The sequence below is a fragment of the Populus nigra genome, chromosome 2 (genome assembly GCF_951802175.1).
Source record: "Populus nigra chromosome 2, ddPopNigr1.1, whole genome shotgun sequence".
NCBI classification, from domain to species: Eukaryota; Viridiplantae; Streptophyta; class Magnoliopsida; order Malpighiales; family Salicaceae; genus Populus; species Populus nigra.
The window spans coordinates 40338172-40359317 of NC_084853.1; the positions used below are offsets into that span (position 1 = coordinate 40338172).

Genomic DNA, 21146 nt, shown 5'->3' on the forward strand with positions numbered 1-21146 from the left:
ATGTAGTGACGAGACTCTATTTCCATGCATGGTATGCGTGGATCGGAATATATGCGTAGGTTCCCTTTTGATTTCAGCATGGAAGCAATGAGAGGTAATCTGGAAATGAAGTGGGAGTTTTGATGAAGTCCTCAATCTCCCTGTATGGTGTGCATGGATTATAGCGCAAAACAAAATTCATATAATGAATATAATTGAATTAGGCATGCATTCATAACTACTTAAAAATTACAAAATATAAAACATAAAGCGAACGTAATAACATTATTTAAAGTAGATACATTTGATGCTAATACACGAGATGCTTCATGATGATTTTACTAAACATTCAGATATCAATGTTTAAACCTTGAGGTTGATATAGGGAGATTTCAAACTTCAAGGATCAAACTGGAACATTTTGTAAATTATATGACAAACAATCTTATCCAAAGATTTATTGGTTATTGTTAGTCAACTTAGATTGGAAGGTTGGCATTAAAACAAATTTCAAATTTTTTTGATAGACTAGGAATTTTTGAACTTGATGAGCTAAAAGCAACATGGATAAAATTTACCTTGCTATCTTTTCTCTATCGAAAGAGCCCACTTCTTCTGCTACGAGTATCTCCTGCTTGCTCACTCCTAAAGAGTCGGTCTACTACAAAAATAAAGAAAAATTAACTGTGCTTCCCAGCGGCTTCCTGGACCCTGGCGCAGGAAATATTACTGTTAGGATAACCTTACGGCTCCGACAATGGTTGAAGAGGAGTTACAACATGGAGGCTGCTATTTACTCCATCCATGTTATATACAAATATGAAAATCCACTTTTCTTTTTATTTGAATAACTGAAGACAGTTTTCTAACTGTGGCCAGAAAGACATCAAATCTGTGAAGCATATCCGCAAGCATCAAAACCTCCATTCAATAGTTATATATTTCATGTCAATGCCTTGCAAACCCCACAATTCACTTCACAGATGCGAACCACACATTTACAAACGAAACTTCACTTTGGCAATGGAGCTTATGGATACACATCTCTATAAAGTACAAGCTTAAATACCAATTGATGAGTTGGTATAAGCACTAAATGGAGCTACCTACCACAAGCACCAAATGACAAGGAATGCTACGCCAGGGTCAACAAGCTGTGTGAAACGGACAATGCTGGCTACTGAAATTTGTCTCACTTCCAGGGGATGGTTACTTGTTAGTTAACATGGAGCAAGCAAATAATCAACCCGCAACCTGAACAAGCCAGTTCGCAGAGAACCACCTAATAGGGTTTGTTAATAGAAAAATCTTCAAGCTATGGAGACAGGCACCCTCATGACAGCCACCAAAAGGACTGCCTGATCAAATGGAAGTATGCTTCAGAGTCTATTGCCAACCTTGGGTGAGATTATACTTCCTCAACACAAATGACAACGGTACTTGCATGGAGCTGATTTGACTTCGTAAATAACTTTTGCTATTGTTGATTAAAAACAGGGAGTGTTGGAGATGGTCTAACAATATTCAGTACACCTTGTGCAGTTGTCTGTCAGAAAATAAAAGTGATCAAACAGGTCATAAAACTGAAGGACTAAAATTAGATGACGTGTTTAGGGAAGAATTACCTCAAAGAACAGATTAAAGTTTAGACGCAAAAGAAAACGCCTGAGAAATGGAGCTCGCTGGCTCCCTGCTAGCCTACTACTGCGCAATATAGTGTATAACGAATTTGATTTCTTGTTAAATTCCTGGGGAAAAGAACATTAAAAGTCAAGGAACCATTTAAATTTGGTGGCAACAAAATTGCTAAAATAATCAACAGTTATTATTAAAAAAAAAACAGTTATTCTAGTAGAAGAGAATAACTAGATTTGACACCATATACTGCTGACTTTCAGGAATGAATGTCCAAAATAAATATATGATCATGTGACCACCAATATGACAACTTCCCACAACTCTAAATCTCCGATGGAACACAAAGGCAAAATCAAATGTTTGTTATAGGCGTATGGCATGTCTATATAACAGAAACTCCTCTTTCCAATGAAATCCAGAGTAGATGGTGTTTGGTCAAGTGCTTAAGAGATAAGCATGTCAGTGGAAAACAATGCAAAATAGCCATCATTGAAGTGCAAAAGCACCAAACAACAATGTGAATTTGCAATTTTTGCATAAGACAAGGCACACAAAATTGAGGTTTGATACTTTCAGAGCTTAATGTTTCAGCAAAGCATGAACTGCCAACTCAAAATAACAAAACACTAGCAGAAATACCTCCGTTAAATGCTCCAGTTCAGATGTATTTGGATTGTTTTCTTGGTTTTCAATGCTCCAGCAGAATTGCAGGCAAAGTTTCATTATGCTGTCTAAAATCCTTGACACGGAACCAATGTCCAAAAAAGATTGTGAAATTAAAGCTGATAAATACCTGCAAGTTAATGTCATGTTGTGTAAGCATAATGTTGCAACTATCAATGTATGAGCAGAGTATAAACTCAGAAAACAGCAATTATAGCAAAGGTGTGCAATTCAATGAATTAAACAGGCAGGAGGTTACTGAAACCATTCACTTCACTTACTCTTGATGGAAGCCCACAAGTTCAGTAAAGTCATGAGAATCTTGAATATGAGCTTGCAAAACATTCCATTGGGATTCTATTACATCCACCTAAAATACAAATGCAAAAAATTAGAAAGAAAATGATCTTGAAATCAACCAGTAAAGGGAAAATATAGAATAAACACATGGAAGGGGGAAAAGAAAAGGGTAAATAAAAGTGAACAGACTTGAAAAATAAAGTTTTATCCTCTAACATTTCTGACTGTTATTAGAAAAAGAAATAGCGTAACAATAAAAATTTTTATCTAGTCAATCATTGGGATACAATTTAAAAAAAGATGTCACAATCAATTTCACTACATTGTCCTAGTATTACTCCCACCATCCTTCATGATGATGGTTAAACTTTACTCAAGATATCACAAAATATTATTTAATTTATCAAGTTACGTGTGACCAGCATATGGCTTGTCCAATGCATAGACTTTATTTTGTCCAATACTTTCAACATCTTATCCAAAACAAGGTTCTTGGATAAGATCTGATATGCATATCAGTCACCAGTCCTGTACTACTTTATAATTAAAAAATTTGGCAATTCCTATGTTGCATAGTCTTTCAGAGACTATCTCTAAAAAAAGTTGACCTACAGATGGCATCAATACCTGGATATAGAACTGAAGATTTCTGATCAAGAATGCCATATGCTCTCTAACACGCCACATTGGCCTAAAACGTTGGCGTCGTTGCTGAGATACTGAGCAGTTCAAACGGTCATTGCGACGCTTGGCAAAATCTGTGTGATCTTGATGCATCACAGAAGCCCATGATTTCTCCAATTCCATTTGTGTACGTTTCAGCCGTAGCAAATACTGAAAGACCCTTAGGTACCTGGAACATTCTCGAGGTTAACATGTGCATGAGATAGAGAGGAATTATTCAGCAACTATGAACTACATTTTGTGGTAGTATTTTTAAAATATTATTTGATAAGCAATTAAGGAACTATCTTTCAACTTTATCAGATGGAAAAAGAATGCATGTTTAAGTAAAGAAGAAGAAGAGAAGGAGAAACACAGAGTGGCATCCATAAGTATCAGCAGCATCTTACTGAGACAACACTTCCTGAGTAAAGAACAACTGTAGGGGCCAATCAACAGAGTATTCCAGAGCAATACCATCCCATCCATCCAGAGAAATCTCTGAAGAAGCATTTGATAATGAAGCACTTGTACTCCCAGTCTTGGGTAAATCTACTTGGGAGGATTTAACTGCGGATCCAAATGAAGGCATCCTTGTATTGAAAACCAAAATTAATAAAATTTAAAATCAAATCAAGATTGATAGAAATATTGTCAGATAAAATTTTTCATTAAAAATATAGGTTCTAACCGCAAGGATACTCTGGAAAAGTACTTCTCCTCCTCACCAATCGTCTTTATAGCAGCCTACAAAGCAAATAGTGCCAACGATTTTTATATTTTTTTATAGTAGACAATTAGTGAATTTGACGTGGAGCATTCTGATATTATCAACATTTAAGTTAAAACAAGGAGTATAATTATGTTTGTTAGGGAAATATGTTGTGCTAAGCTTACCAGCTGGAATGGGACCATGAGATCAGCTTCAGCAGTTGATTGTCGAGGAGGCAAACGCATCATTTGCCTACTTTCCTCAAGAAAACACTGGCATAATTAATCCTGCTTTGTTAGAATTGAAATTTCTGTTCACTTTATAATTGCAAAATACACACCAATGTCAGCGCAATCTCAAACTCCTGGACTTTAAAGCAAGGTTAACTTGTGAAAAAAACCTTTCCAACAACCAATAGAAAATCAAAATTTTGAATAAAAATATGTTCAGTGAAACCCTAGACCAAAGTTCAGGAAATTTCTGCAAGAATGATTTTGATCGGTTGTAGTTTATTTGTGATTAGGCAACAATGCTGAACCAATCTTGTTATAGAATTTTAGAAGTTCCTACAAAGTATAAACTACAAACCAAAGATTGCATAGGAATATGAATTATCTCAAAACAAAGCTACATAATTTCAATAAGAGCATCCTTCCTAAAAAGGCTACACATTCATCCAAATTGCACTGTAATCCATTCCAAAGTTTGTATAGATTCACAAAGTGATGCAGGCTAAATATATCAGAGACTCTAGGAATCTTACAAGGGCAAGGCCCCGGAAAGAAACTTGAGGCATGATAAATGTCAATTTTGAAGAGATAAAATATTATCCATCCTTCACCTGGAAAAAATCTCCTTTCGCCAAAAGAAAATAGTCTTTAAGTGCCTTCAGGTGGCCATTCAAGTCAGCACGCACAACCACAAGCTTCAAAAGTAAAGAAAACACAGGTGAATCAGGTGCTACGATAAATAAAAATATATAAATACATGAGGGTTGCATACAGCACCTGCCAAAGATGACTAGCTGCGATAGCACGAATAGAGTCAACAGCACATTCAAATGATCTTTTGTGAAATTCAGATGATTCCTACATATAATGGAACCAAAATTCAGTATACACTGCTGTGGATTATAGTCCAATGAAAAGGGAAAGGTCCATTCTATCCAAATATGTAAAAGAATTACAGCTAAATGTAAGTGCATTTATTGTGAAATGGATTACATACACTATGGAGCTACTAATGTCTCCCAGTGTAGCTATCTATCAAGAAAAGGGCAGCACAAGATGTTATCTATGATGATACAAATTGAGGAAGTGAACCTTTAGGTCTCGAAGCATATTTTCAATCTTGTCAGCCTCGGACTGTGGAAGTAATTCTTCTCCAATCAAGTTTGTATCTACAAAAGACTCTTTCTGAAAAGGGAAGCGTCCTGTTGATACTTGATTTTTTTTATCAACTTTTGGTATCTGCTGATTATATACAGGATCCTTAAACTGAAATGCTGGGCTTGGATTCCGGAGAACCCTGATGGCTTTTCCAGCAAAAAGAATTGATTCAGCAACACGCATATGTACATACTCAGGCAGCATATCCTGCAGAAATTCATTGAAAGAGTAAATATATCAGAAAAAATGAATCCCAAACAGGTATATTAGAACAAATCTGTTTGTTGTGGCTTGAAGAAAGCCCAATATCCTTCTTATCGAAGCATTGTTTAAGCAATGAGCAATGATGCTAAGTTAAATATAAAGCAGATGCATGAACAGGAAACGCAAAAGTTCTTCAGGCATCGCAGAAAGAAAATCAATCCACCAAAGTTTCATGTGCAGGAATGAGAAGAAAACACTGTTTCCACAAAAAAGCTTTAACTTGGATTAAAATGATTATCATTCAAGCAATTGCATATTGAATCAAAATCAAAAGGAGGGCAGGGGGGAATGAAAAATAAAAGAAGAATGAAAGACAAGAAAGAGAAAGTCAAAGATAAGCCATTAACAGATCATTGTCAGTATTCCTATCATCATCCAACTCTTACCCAACCAGTTTCATTAATATGCAAAACAAAAGCAACAAAAGCATGATTTTAGTGTTGATTGTTAAGCGAGAGATGAACATAAACATAGGAGGAGAGAGTTTAGAGATACCAAAAAAATATGAAATCCCAAGTGCCAATCTGTTAAAGATGCATCATCAGTTGACAAGCGAGCCAATTTTTCTGAGATGTCTGGATTAGATGAGCCATGCTCCACATCCCTATCTTCCTGCCTGAAAATTGGTTAAATAAAAAATTGATGTGATTATTTAACCAATTTTGGTAGTTTTTGTAAGAAGGTTGTAAACTAAAAAGAACAAAGTTTATTTAACTTTCACCACGTAAATTAATCTTAACTCATCCAATTTTGGTCATTAGAGCAGAATGATGTCATAGCATATCATTGTCAGAAAAATGACTTTGCACATTACCTTCTGATGAAAAATTCACCATGCTGATCTTGAAGAATCCCATAAACCACCCAGGAAGCAAGTTGATTATACATGACCTGATGCCCATGCCAAAGAAGCCTATACTTTTAGACAGGGGAATAAACAGTAAAGAAGGTCATTGCCTTGGAATTCCACATTTGTAGATAAATAAACAACCATTATGCTATAAAATTACAATCAACGCTAAATTCGCCATAACCAAAATAATAAACAGCGCTAAAATAAACCTTTGAATGCAGGATTGCAATTCAGGAACCCCACAGTGACATCTTTTGTGCAAAAGGTTTAGAAGTTGTCCTCCGCGAATATCATCACGCTCAATCTCAAGAACAAGCTCATAAAGTGGCGGCAAGAGAACAAAAAACTGCAAAAAATAATTCGGAAATTAAAAAAAAAAAACAGCAAATTCCCCAACAATAAAAAGAAAATCAAACCATTTTTAAGTTCCCAACCCAACCTTGTTAAGACCTTGTGTAATAGTAGCCAAAATAGGAATGCTCTCTGACAGTAACTTCTGTTCAATGTGGAGAACAGCAGATCTGTAAACTGAAAGAATCTCAACAATGCCATTAGCAATGGCTCTGCGATAAACACTCTGTTTCTCCTGTACATTCTTGTTCGACAATTCATTATTAGGATTTGCAGACCTAATCCAACTCAGATTCCGAGACTTTGTCGCAAATCGATCAAGCTCTCTATAATAAAACCCTAGACTGATTATCCTCTCAATAAGATCCCTGCAATTTTATTTTATTTTTTTAAAAAAAATCAGACTTAGTAAAATAGGTAAAAGAAAGAGGAGTACAAAACGAAGAGTGTGGGAGGTGGGTACCTGTCGCTGGGTTGGATGAAGGAGATATCAGGAGCGAGCTTGAAAGAGCGGTGTTCGTTGGAGACGGGAATGCCGAGAGAGTTCTGGTGTTCTCTCTCATCGATAATGAGATCTCCAGTGTAGCCTACGAGTGAGAGTAACAGCTCGTGTAACATCTTCCTTTTCTTTTTCTGTTTTTGATCACCAAATTGGCTAGTAGATAGTTGTTCTCATTTGATAATTTAGTGCAGTGGTAGTGTTCGTAGTTTCCCTTTCTTTTTTATGGATACTAATAATAATATATGAGTAAAGGGTGGATTTGAAATTTGCCTCGGAATGGCCGGATGTCGTTGTACAGATTACAGAGTGTTTGGGAGCGTGGATATATGTGTAAACTACATAGCTCAGGTCACCAACATAACCAGTTCAAACTTTGATGCCAGGTATCGTGCGGATAAAAAATGGGGTTTTCAAACCTTGAGATTATATACTCAAAGAAAACTCTGCGTTTTATTAAAATTCTTAATAATAATTTTTTAAAAATAAATTATCTTTTTATTTATAATAATTCTTAATCCTGTTATGAGAAATGATTCCTAATAAAAACTTACCTCATTAACAGAATTTATATTCCATCAAGATTTTTAAATAATAAAATACTAATTAAATTAAAAAATTTAATATAAATGGAAAGAAAAAATTCAAATACAATAAAAAAATAATAATCTCCAAGCCTTATTTCAACATCTTTTGATTATAGAGCCATAATTTTCGGTCAAAATTTCAACTTAATTTAACAGTCAAATTAAAAATCATGTTTAATTTATCAAATTGCATCTTAAATTTTTTTAAAAATTTCTCAAAACCTAAAAATTTTAATCATTAATGAAATAGTACAATAAACATTATTATAGTAAAAATATGAAAGAAATTCCTCCACGTCAGTCCTCTGTACTTTTAAAAAACTCGTCCTCAATTTATCTATCAAAAATTAAACATGGTCACTTCAAAAAAACAAAACTTTAAATATAACATTATAGATAGTCTATTCACAAAGTTGCATGTCTTCACCTATGAACTTCAAATTTTAATTTATCATATGTACATGTGAAAGAAAAATTCATATATGATGTTATGTTTTATATTTCTATGAAATCCACTTATAATTTCTTTCCACATTTTTTAACTTCAAACTTGATTTCATCATCATTTATAACATTCAATAACCATTGTACTTGAAGGAACATGAAGATAATCTTCCATAATATCTTTAGAAAAATTGTTAAAAATTATCATGTTTTATTTGCAAAATCTTCATCTATGAATAAAAGATCATTGTTTGCCACTGACTTCTCCAACTTATGATTAAATTAATAAATCCGTTTGTCAACACTCTTTTTGATCATGTTATCTTCAACATAAATTAAGTAACTTTTAAGTTTTGATTTCACCAAACTCCTCCACGTTGCAAATAATAATAATAATAATTTACTTGCTTATATACCAAATATAAAATCTCTTCCAGATTGTCTCAAATATTGTCAGGATGAAATTAAGGCCCCGTTTGTTTGCAGGAAAGTAGTTTCCTTTTGGAAAGTAAATTCCGGGGAAAGTGAATTCCGGGAAAGTGAATTCCAGGAAAGTATTTTCCGATGTTTGGTAGTGTAATGGAAAATAAGTTGGAAAACACTTTCCAGTATTTGGTTATGTTATGGGAAATGAGCTGGAAAATAACTTATTAATGTTTTATTTTTTCAAGTTTATTAAAATAATAAGGAACAAATCTTACAAATTAAAAAATTGAATGAGAATGAAATTGAAAAAAAATATAATTTCATAAATTATCTCAAATAAAATAAATAATAATCAAAATAATAGAGATCAAATCTAAAAAATTAAAAAAATTAAAAGGTGAAGAAATTAAAATAATAATAATTAACATTTCATAAATTATTTCAAATAAAATAAGTAAAAATCAAAACAATGAGGACCAAATTTGATAGATAAAAAATTTCAATAAAAAAATGATAAGAAAAAAGCAAATAGCAATTATAAAAATAAAGACCAAAATTAATATAAAAATTAAATTTTAAGAGATGAAATTGAAAAATAAATATTCAAAACAAATTATATATAGCAATCAAAAGTTTGAGGATCAAATTTGATATAATTAGCAAATAATGACATTTCTAAATTTTTCACAACTTCCGGAAAGTGTTTTCTACCCAAATTTTTCAGGAAAACACTTTCCTGAAAACCAAGCCAAATTTTCCTTTGACTGGAAAGTTTTTTCCGTTGACCAACTTTTTCAATAGCAAACAAACACAAGAAAGTTTGGAAAGTGATTTCCCGGAAACCACTTTCCGGAAAACAAACACAGCCAAAAGGGAAAACACTTTCCTAGAAATCAAACCAAATTTTTCTTTGACTGGAAAGTGTTTTCCGTTGACCGAAAAGTGTTTCCGTTGACCAGAAAGTTTTTTCCGTTGACCGGAAAGTGTTTTCCGTTGACCAACTTTTCTAATGGCAAACAAACACAGAAAAGTTTGGAAAGTGGTTTCCCGGAAAATGAATTCCGGGAAACAAACATGGCCTAAAAGCATACCAATACAAGTTTTAAAGTCTAAAAATTCAAACCTCCATTCTCTAACATCACAGGAAAGTAGATTATTTTTATGACAAGGAACCTTGCTGAAATAAAAGTTAGTTTCCAACTCTACTAACTTATTAATAAATCTTTTCTTTGAAAACCTCCCATCATAGAATGAAATCTCATCCAACTCGGAAATAGATCTAGGGTTTGGGCTATCTTGAGTTAAGTCTTCAAGCAAGTTCCTCTTTTCTATTATGATGTGCTCCAAACTATCAAATTTCTATTCTAAACAATCTAGTTTCTGCTCCTGAGTCCGCACAGCAACTCGAAGAGCCTTCACTTTTGTATCACACAGTAGGTTGCTACCATTTTTATCCATCATAAAGGCTAACCTGCTCTAATACCAATTAACACGATGTATAAAGTAGATAAAAGCCATAGTTCTCAAGTCGTAAAGTTACAAACCTAAGCTATAGAGAAATTAAAAAAAAAAACCCCTTAGTGTTTTATTAAAAATCTAAATAAGTTTTTTTTTTCTCAAAATAAACTAGACACTTATATTTATATTAGTCCTAAGGGATTCCTAATTAATAAAATCTATCTAATATTAAGATTTCTAAAAGGTAGAATACTAATTAAACGAAACATTCTAATCTAAATAGGAAAAAAATATAAATACAACAAGATAAATAAAGACAATCTCAGACAATAACTTCTGAATCTTATTTGAACGCCTTCCCTGTCTCAAATTGTCATAAAAATTTAACTCAATAGGAAATAAAACCTTCATAATATTCTATCAAAATTTCAATTCAATCCAATAATCAGATTAAAAATTGTTTGATTTACCAAATTATATCTTGAACTCTTTTTAAATTCCTCAAAACCTAAAAATCCTAACCATTAATGAAATAATACAATAAATATTATTATAGCAAGAATATCAAAGAAATTTCCCCACGTCTAACTTGACTTGCCAGATCTCTTAATTTAAGGGCCCCTTAAAAACTCACCTCAAACTGCCTCAAATTTAACGATAACCAAACTCCATGCCTCCTAAAAATTGGCAAATATAGGGGCTCTACACAAAATCCAGGACAGAGGGACCGCAAAAGTTTCAGCCTACAGAAAGCAGCGTGAGTTGAAACACCCTCAGTTTTCCTTTCCTCGTCATGACTTTGCCATTACTGCCTTTACTCTGCATTGGCTCCGAATTATCCTTTGATTCTGTCTTTGTTTCTGTCCACTTCCTCTATGCTCCTCCCCTCTTTCATGTGGATCCACATCTTCATAGTTGATTGGTTGAATAATCAGCCCTTGTTTTTTCACCACCTGCATAGGATGCATTCCAGGTAAGAGAATAAGTGTGTGCAAAATAATAAAGCACCCGGAGAAATTGGGAAAGCACAACACTGTACGAGACATCCAAAAATTATAATGCATTTTAGCAAGCCAGCCAATTTTTTTATAAAACAAGAACCTTCCACATCCAAAAATGGAAAATCAAATTTGATCATATAAAGGAATGTGAATTTGTGAGAAAATAACTCACTTCAGGTCGATTAAGAGCTCTGACAGCTGTTGCAGGATTGAATTCAGGTCCAATAGGCATGCGAATACTTTGTTCAAAAACTTCCTTTGATGTGAACGGGTAAGGCAATGTTCCTGAAAACAATTTTTCTGCCTGCAAAATCCAAATAGAGATACAGATTTATTAACCACCACGACAACTACCAAAATATTTGGACCTGCAAGATAAACAACACTTTGAAATTGCTATTTCAAGTCTTCAGTGCTTGATGTTTCACAAAACAGCAACCCAAACCCAAGCTAGCAAACAATTACTTTGATACAAGAACAAGAAAACAATCTTTGATCTACAACAGCTTTTCACAAACAATATTTAAAAAAAAAACAAGTAGCATTTCAACTTCGTCAACATTACAATCTAAAAAATAATCCTGCTCTTCAACTAAAAGCTTTTTAGTCAGAATTTAAAGAAATTTAAAGATAATGACTTTCATATCCATCATCACGATGCAAGATTAAACAAGGGACCACGGAAAAAGATGCCTAGTGAATCATAAACAGACATCACTAACCTTTTTATCCAACTTCTCAGAGACAATAACATTTTTAAGATGCGCATCCTTCCTTTTCCTAAGAGCCTCTTCCCTTTTTCTCTTTGCATTTTTGTGCTCTTCCAAAACCCATGAAGGCAAACCTTTCTTTTTTTGTACACGAGTCCATTGGCCCCAGCCAGGAAGTTGAACGGGTTTTTCAGGTTCAGGATTTTCCTCATTTATAATTTCCTCTTTATCCTTGCTAAATTCTTCTTGCACATCATCTCCGGCAAAAGCTTCACGTATAAGCTCTGCTTGGGAAGGAAGCTTGTAAGATGATATGTGCCCTGGAGATAAAATCCCATCAACCATCTGTCCTTCACTATCTGCATCACTATCCTCCCCTTCTTCCTTCACAGTTCAAGAGAGGAGGGAAAAGTAAGAAATGGCCAATCATAAGAAGAAAGCAGAGTACAAAGGATGCGGTCATACCTCTAATTCTACATCTTGATTATGTATAGCAGGTTCAACAACTTTCCGAGACCTTTTGCCATTGGTGTCCACTTCATTTGGACAACTGCTACTCATCTGCTAGTTATGTGCAGTCTATTCTCAGGTTACCTTATCCATCCATGTGGAAGAACAGAGACAGTTTTACAAAAAGAAGGCATCATTACCTTTTTCCATGCATCTGATTGTAGTATAGAAACTTCATATGTCTTCTTGTGACCTGGATCTCTAACAATTTCAGAAACCTGAGAAAGATTAAACATTTTATTTCAATTTGGCAACCTAAGCAAAAAGATATCGATTTCAATATGGGCAGGAAAGAAACCAAAATCCCATTACCTTCAAAACAGAATCTTGAGGAATGCTGGCATCTACATCAAGCAAAACAGAGTTGACATTAATATTCTTTTGCATGCCATCTGTTCTGCCTAAACCAACATCAATGTCTTCTTCAGCTTCCAACTCAGCTTCACTATCACTAGAAATACTGCTTGATCTGATTTTATTTTTTGGTTCTATAACCTGCATCTTAGACGCACCAAACACCCTTCTACCACTCACAGTGCCTGTTTTTGAATTTTCTGCCTCATCTGTGTCCTCCATCTGCTTCATTGACGATTCAAAATCTTGAATAGCAAGCCTAGCTTCTGCATCAGCTGCTTCCTTCTTTTTCTTCAACGCCCGTTTCTATACCAAAGCAAATTTATAAAAAAAAGATGAGAAAAGATACAAAATTTACTTGTAGGATTCATAGAGAAATCTAGGTAGAAAGGGAAGCAAATGAGCGGAAGAGTATCATTTTTAGGTAAACCATTGAGATTTCTCCCTGGAAAGAGAGGAGCAAGGGGGGAGGGGAAAGTAAGAAGGACATCAGTTTAAAGAAGCGAAGCAGATAAAAAGCAGACATTACCATGAAAGGCAAAGAAAGAACTCCTGAATCAGGCACTTCATCATCTCCTTCTAATACTTGCATTGTCTTATCTCTTGCTTTTGCTAGTAACTTAGATGCCTCATCCTGGTCTTTACCACCTTCATTTTCGCTATCTTCCTCATCGCTGCTGTCATCGCTGCTGCTACTGTCCTTCATAGTTTTCATTTTCCTAGTCAAAAGAGCATGCTGATGGAGTTGTTCAGCCATAGCCACTCGAGTGCCTTCATCTTGAGCATCCAAACCACGCTTAACAATGCGTTGTGCCCACTTTGATTGGTTTTTGTGCCTTAAGGTCATGCGTTCCTGCATCACGTGTAGGGTAGAGATAAGAGTAAAATTTGTGGTTTCATTGAATATTTTGGGGACATGAGGGATTGATTTTCAGAACTTTTTTGAAAAGACTATCAAAATTTTGATAGTTTATTAATTATGTCAAAGATAATTATAAAGAATTTGGAAGTTTCTTTAATTATGCTAAATTTTAGGGTCATAAACAGATTGATTTTCAGAAGGTACTATTAAATATGTAGAAAATGATCAATCACCTCTGCACGTTTGAACTCTTGCTTCATTGCCAGTTCTTTGGCTTCTTCTGCATCCATTGGCATACCTACAGATCCTTTCAATCTGTCTTTCTTCAACAACCGATGGTATGTTCTTGATTTTATCTTCTTGACACGTTTCATCTTCACTTCATGGCGGAAAAGAAGGCTGCGCATTTTTGCAATATGATTTCGGTTGTTTACATAATCTTCAAGGGATATCTTCCAGGCATCATAGGAAAAAAAAGAAGAAGAAGAAGAAAAAAACATTCAGTTTTGCAATGAATTAAAGAAAACTGCAATCCAAGAATCAATATGCATGAAGTAAGCCTGGTGAGAAAAACAATTTGCAGACACAAGCACCAAAACTATGACAACTGGTTTCTCAAAGCTAAAAATAAAATAAAAATTGTGAAGATACTCAACCCATTCTCCTCCCAGCATCCCTTTGTTTCCCCTACTGTTCTCATAAACAATGGTTAGCTTTAGAATCTCTTTGCTGATTGAGAAAAAGAAGAATATTCAAACAAATGAATAACATATTCAAAGCATCGAATCTTTGCTTTTAAAGACAGAAGATCAACCTAATTCAGAAACATTTGGATCAAAAATCCGTTACCTTGCTTCTTCTTTTTCATCATTTTCCTTGCACTTGAAAGTATAAAATCTTGTTTAAAGTTCAAAACATTGAACAAAAATAGTCAAGAAAAAAACTCCATCACGTCCAGAAGATGAAGTAGCTTAGAGGAAAGATTTTGCTTAATCAAGTAAAAGGAGACTGCAGTATGGCAAGAAAACTGCAAAACCACAGGTAACCAGAAAGAACACAGAAGGCATAGGCGAACTGCAAACGGAAAATACTAAGATGCTAAATTGAATCAACTTAAGAATATTTATGACCTCCATACCTTATTTAATTCGAGAAGCTTTGAGCCATCTTCTTTATGAGCTGTCGTGACCTTGTCATCATGAACTAACGAAGACATTTTCTTCTCAAACTCAGTTCTAGGCTCAAATTCAGAAGCTATTGCCCCTACAGTTGAAAACCCCAGATCTGTATCTTTGTCAAAAATAATGGTAGGGGTCTCCCTATTCCTCTTGACCAAGGGCTCCCATTTTGTAATATCTTTCTTCGATAGGTCATAAGCAGCTTTCCTTTCCAGCCTGTCTCGATCTTCCTTGGGAAGTGGAGCTTGAAGCAGCTTTCCCTTTTTCTCCACTTGACGAGTTATATTTAGAAGCTCTCTATATCCAGGTTTTCCTTGAATGCTTTCCATAAGGTCTTCAATAGAAATGCGGCCATCACCATCTAGAATGTCACGGGTAGGATTATATTCAGATTCTGGATATCCCTCGGATACAACAACTTTGTTCTTCTTGCGGCCTGGAAACAACATAGGATTAGGCCCCATTCAAACCCCTAATTACAAAGCAACAATGCAGCAGACATGCAACTTCTGGAACATGTCAGCAAATATATTTATAGCACCTAAGAAAATGTTCATGATTTCATCTCTGCAATTTCTAAACATGGTGCTAGCGCATAGCAAGACTCGCAATTTTACATTAATATGTTAAGAAGGCAAGCATATGAGGTGAAAATAAGTCATGCTCTTACCTTGATTAAGTTTCTATCCGTTGCCCAATATACGAAACAATTTAACCCATAAATGGATGCAAAAACAAGGACATCTACTCATACACAACTAGAACCACGAAAAATAACTTTAGCAGCATGAAGAAGAAGAATGTTCTGCTCTCAAATATTATCCCCTAAACATAATTCATGATTCCATCTCTGAATATACCCATAAGATGCTAGAGATATGTAAACATACTTCAGGTTCAAGTACACTAACTTCATTGGTAGATAAGTAAGCATGCATTGTAAATGAAAAGCATGTCATGCACCCAACTAATCTCGAGAAGTAGAAGTGATACCTTCAAAGGCCTGGCTTGGCATCCCAGTGATTCCTTGCAGCATCCTCAAATGTCTTTCGCCATCTTCATCTTCATCTTCAACATCATCACCAAGTTTATCAAGAACTCCCCTTTTACTATCCCGGCCAGCTATCTTATTTTCAACACCATCGAAATCATTGTCGTCGTCATCCGAAACAACATTCTCATCCTACATTAACTGAAAAAATTAGAGACACGAACTCAAAAGACCACAATGTTGGTAAGCAAAAAATCATATAAAAAAACAACAATCAGTATAGCAAATTCTGATACCGTCAAGAACTAGAACACCATCCGAAGACACTCCAGAAAAAAAATCACTCTTCTAAATTTTAAAATTCAGCAGTCAAACTATAATTCACTTCGATTAATTAAAATAAAATTAATTTATATACAAGCTATGCTATAAATAGAGAGGCAGAGCTAGAAACCTCAAAATCCTCAGGTAACTGATACTCGTAATTCTCAATGGAATCAAAGCGGCGGTTCTTCTTGGATTCCTCTTCAGGAACTCCTTCTTCGTATTCATAAACGTCGTTGCTAACACCTTCATCGTCTTCTTCACTGCTGTACTGATCATTAGGGTTAACTCGATCGAGCTCTTTCCGTAGAGATTGAGGCAAGCGAGGACCGGTCCGCCTCTTCTCGTCCGTTCTCTTACCAGATTTTTTATTGAATTTGGACGTTTTGTTAAATTTTGGTGGTCTATCATGTTTCTTACCGTCTCTCGATTTTCTCTTCTTCTCAACCATCTTCATGGCTATGAATATCCAAATGCTAGATAGTTTGGGAAACAGCGGCGGTGCTTGAAAAAACCACACACAAAAAAAAAGTTTTACACGCCTGCCTGGCTTCTGGCTTCTGGCTTCTGGCTACTGGCGCCGTTTTGTGAAGAAAGAAGGTTAGGGCCCGAAGATCATGGCCTTTTGGGTCTATGTAAACTACGTCGTTTCGCTTCTGGGCTTCATAAGAAAAGGCATTGATGATTCCATCAATTTCTAATGGCACTCTCTCAAGTAAATTATTCTGTCTTTATATAATTATCAAAGTTTTCAAAATGTATTATTTTTTCATTATGTCTGTTATATCATATCATTATATTTTTCCATCCAAATATAAAAAAAATCGTTTTGAAATTGGCAGTGAGATATATAAGGATATAATAAAAATTTTATTTATTCCAAGTATTTTAAAAGATAAAAGTTTTAAATTTCACGAACACTAAAATTTGTTTAAAAAAGATTTTGATTGTATAAAAACACTAAATTATATTCTTTCATATCTGAAGGGTATTTTAAAATAAAAAAAATAAAATTATGTCATGTCAAACAATTTGAAAACATCCATTAATTCATTTTCTTGACTAGAAAATAAAGATTTGAGTTTTTTATCTATAAATTATTTTCGTCTAAAACTATCTTAAAAATATTATAAAAACTTCAATAAATTAATTTTTAGCCATAAAACATCATCTGATCATTTTAAAAAATAATATTTTGAATATAAGATATTAACAAAAGTTAAATTTTGTGGAGATTTCACAATATTTACACATAAATTATTATGAGTTGCTATAGTAAAATTACTTTTTAATGACTTAAATTTAAGCCTTTGATCCGGGGGGTTTTGATCTTTTTATTTGGCTTGGTGGTCATTAAAAAATTGTTTAGGGATATATGTGTTTTTTTAAAAATTTTAACACGGTAAAAATATTTTTTTACCCCTAAAATTAACAAAATTTAAAATTATTGACGAAGAACTTTTCATAATAGTAAAAATAATTCTTTGCCCTGAGATTAAAAAAAAACTTAGGTGTTGGACAAGGATAGGCCTTTTCAATTCCCATGTATAGCAAAATAATGATTTTAACATTAGATAATACAAAAAATAAGATTTTCCTCGGGGGTATTTTGTTATTTTTACATTGGTTTTTTGTGTAATTAAGATGACAATGAGAGGTATTTTAGTATTTTTCACATTTTATTTTTTAATTAAAAAGTCATTAGTGTGTGTGGACGGCATCCGTGTCATTCAGGTGATGCATGTGACACTACCTGATGGTCAAATTTAGCCATTTGTCATCTTATTAGATGCGCTACCGTATCCTCTTCCATGTGATGTGGCGCATATAGGATTATAATAGTTGGATTAAAGCTTGTGATTGATTTTTTTTCTTTATTTTCTCTCTCCCGACAGCTAAAGTACATTATTATTCTATTTGTTTGTTGTTTTTCAATTTCAGTCCTGATTTGATAATACAAAAAAATATAAAGAGTACCTCCTGAAAATTCAGTTTTATATATATATAAATATATGGTAACAATGAATATATGTAATATAATCTGGGATTGTATTTATTACATAAAAAGTTTTTTAAAAAAGTTCGATTGTTTTAATTAGAGAAAGATCACAATAAAAGGTATATAGATCACAAAGAAAGAAAAAACTTCCCTTTGTTTCTACCTTTTAACCAAAATTTTTTTTATCAATTTGCGTTGATACATATTATACGTACGTGCTAACATGCCTGTACTTTAAAACTGGGAACCTAGCTAGCCAGCTACGACGGGGGCTTGATGGATGATGAAACTGTTGCGCTAGCTAGCTGTGAAAGACGTCCAAGGACTGCAGCACTGCACTCCCTTCGCAATGAAGGAGCCTGTATTTATATATCTCAACACTTACAGAAACATTAAATAAATGCATGCCCGTTAATTAAGGCTCATAATTCGTTGTGTACATGCAAGGTTTCGATTACAATATCTTTAATTAGCCAGGCAAGCTTTTAGTTAATAGTGACAGTACTGATCAGTCTATTAGTTGGATTGGCCCAGAGACCAAATTCGCCAGAACAGGCTACACAAAAACTAGTGAGGTGATTTTTACCTGCAAAAAAATGCTTTCAGCAATGGAGATTGAAGAGAGACAGGGGTGAGGAACTCATGTTGGAGGAGGGGAGCACGTGCAAAGAGTGCTTCATCAGCATCTGGAAGCCGAGAAGGATTTTGCACGTGCCCTGCTTCTCCAGCGTGAGCCACCCACCCATCAGAATTCCATACCCGTGGTTGGCTAGCCAGCTCGATGAATGATATAAAATGTTAAGCTAGTTTGATGTTTTGAAATGGCTGTAAGAAGCTCATGTATTTATAGGTGCGAATGTCGCGAGGAGGAGGGAGAGACAAGTACAGAAAGAGGCTGCACATTGCTTCAATTAATGCATAGAAGAGGAGTAGTACTACGTACTGGGTAAATTTCAAAGTGTTGTTGATGGTGTAAGGGAGAAAAAAAGGAGAAAATCTTTGGCAAGCATTAAGAGCATGCCATGCAATCATGGTGGGCCGAGAAGAAATTCAAAGTAGAGTGCTGGATGAGGAGATGTCTAAGCAAAGACAGAAGAGTCATACCATGCCTTAATTTCACAAAAGCCACCAACACTTTGTTCTTTGCACGATCCAATGCACTAGTGATTTATCTGACTAGAGCTGTAACTTTGTTTGAAAATGTGTTGGCGTGTTTTATTTTTATATATATTAATATTAAAAATAAATTTTAAATAATAAAAATATTATTTTTAAAAATAACTGTGTTAATTGTGTATGATGAGCCCAAACACTATATAAAACAAGAAACATAATGAATTAATTTTAAAGAATGTAGCTTAATTGGTCAGATTTTAAATTTATTCTTTAAAAATCATTAACAATTCAAGTATCATAAATTTCTAGTTATTAACTTTATAATCTCAAAAAAAAAATTTCTAACTATATATATATATATATATATATATATATATATATATAAAAAGCATTTTTGGATCAAGAATCTCGGGCGATGATTTGGGAAGCACGGTGTTTTTGGTGGGGTCAAAGTTTTAATTTCTTTCTTTTGGGAGGGGAAGAACCTTGTTGGTGAAATGCGAGCAGTATCAGAAGAATAATGTAAGAGTGCACGTAGGGTTTGCGTGTTGGTATAAATGTCTTTGAGTACACGAGTTTTTGAGACCGAGCTGCGAGGCTCCCTAGGTAGATATGATTCCCTACAAGTAGGCGCCAGCTTCCCCCCCGCAGGAATTTATGGCGGGCTTAATTTTACGGATTCAGCCTTGAAGCCGGTTTACAATATTCTTAGCCTACGTTGCTGATCTCGGTGTTAATTGAGTCGAGACAGGCAGGCAGGCAGGCAGCGCAGGGTATGGTTACAGGGCCATGCCCTTCCTTTGTAGGAACCTAGCTAATAGTAGAGGAGCATGCGTGTGTTCTTGATGATGTTGAGTTGAAATGAGAAATGAATCTTTACTGCCCATTCTCCAGCTTTGAATTTACATCATGCTGAAATTATAATGCTGCGTTGGCAGTGTTGGTTTTTATGCAAGCGAGATCAACATAGCATGTGAATTTTTCAAGACTTTCACATGACCTCCGATTTTTTATTTTTTGGCGAAACAAAACTAATTTCCTAGTATTGACCATTAAAAAAATGATTGTTGGGTTGAATATATAATTAAAATAATATTTCATTATTATCTCAGATAAAAAAATAAAAATAATCAAGAAATAAAACACAAGATAAAGATAAAATTGAGTTTAGTATCTCGGATAAAAAACTCACTCATTTTGATTAAAAAAAACTACCTTCTTATACTTCTTTCATAATCTTCTTATATTTTTTATTTAAATAAAAATCACTATTTGGTTAATTGGTTTTTATTAAAGTCGTACATAATATTTACTCCAATTCATCCATTTTTTTAATTTTATAGATTATTAAATTACATAAAATAATTTATTTTTATTTTGAGCAATTTATTTTTCAATATTAACTCGATAAAATAAAAAAATCAAACTTTTAATAGAGTTATATTTTCAAAACGTATTTTTGAAAATTAATACATGTGTGATAAAACATATTTCAAAATTAAATAAGGTTAAAAATTTAAAATCACGAAACGTTTAGGGGACATCTGTGAAGATAAAAAAACTTAGTACTGTCTCCATCCCAATCCCGTGTGTCCCTCCTGTATAGAGGGACGGGAAAATGGCTAAAAATTATCTATGAATCGGAGACAAAACTCCTTTTTTTCCCATCTTCACAGCCAAATACTTTTTTTTTATTATTTTCTTTATCTTTTCTGCCTAAACACTAACTAAATAGTAGCTTGAAGCTGAGCACCTAAAAATGTCCATCGGCAGGCAAATGATTTCAAATTGAAATCCAAAATTTGCTTTCATGGTCATGATATTTAATACCCAATAAACAGCTAATGCCAGACAAGCAGTGATGTTTAAGTAAAGT

At 34.0% G+C, this 21146-nt stretch overlaps 2 protein-coding genes across 3 annotated transcripts; both read right to left on the reverse strand.

The window, feature by feature from the left end:
- Positions 1 to 797: 797 nt before the first annotated feature.
- LOC133682754 (gamma-tubulin complex component 4 homolog) lies at positions 798 to 7558 on the reverse strand. The gene is made up of 16 exons (XM_062106265.1): positions 7275 to 7558; positions 6900 to 7179; positions 6670 to 6806; positions 6422 to 6520; positions 6103 to 6223; positions 5278 to 5550; positions 4963 to 5043; positions 4797 to 4880; positions 4141 to 4227; positions 3935 to 3990; positions 3654 to 3836; positions 3208 to 3433; positions 2562 to 2650; positions 2257 to 2410; positions 1605 to 1727; positions 798 to 1525 (listed from the first exon to the last, which is right to left on the reverse strand). Exons 1-16 carry the CDS (start codon positions 7427 to 7429, stop codon positions 1457 to 1459), a joined length of 2217 nt encoding a protein of 738 aa, XP_061962249.1. The 5' UTR covers positions 7430 to 7558; the 3' UTR covers positions 798 to 1456.
- Positions 7559 to 10595: 3037 nt separating this feature from the next.
- Positions 10596 to 16742, reverse strand: LOC133682674 (uncharacterized protein C57A7.06-like). Of its 2 annotated transcripts, none has more exons than XM_062106138.1 (11): positions 16286 to 16742; positions 15834 to 16023; positions 14801 to 15276; positions 13896 to 14114; positions 13330 to 13653; positions 12759 to 13106; positions 12587 to 12664; positions 12402 to 12497; positions 11949 to 12320; positions 11399 to 11530; positions 10596 to 11178 (listed from the first exon to the last, which is right to left on the reverse strand). In XM_062106138.1, exons 1-11 carry the CDS (start codon positions 16610 to 16612, stop codon positions 11017 to 11019), a joined length of 2724 nt encoding a protein of 907 aa, XP_061962122.1. In that variant the 5' UTR covers positions 16613 to 16742; the 3' UTR covers positions 10596 to 11016. The 2 variants fall into 2 exon arrangements, with proteins under 2 accessions (XP_061962122.1, XP_061962123.1); XM_062106139.1 differs by having other exon boundaries at positions 15834 to 16032; positions 16286 to 16409.
- Between the last annotated feature and the right edge of the window lie 4404 nt (positions 16743 to 21146).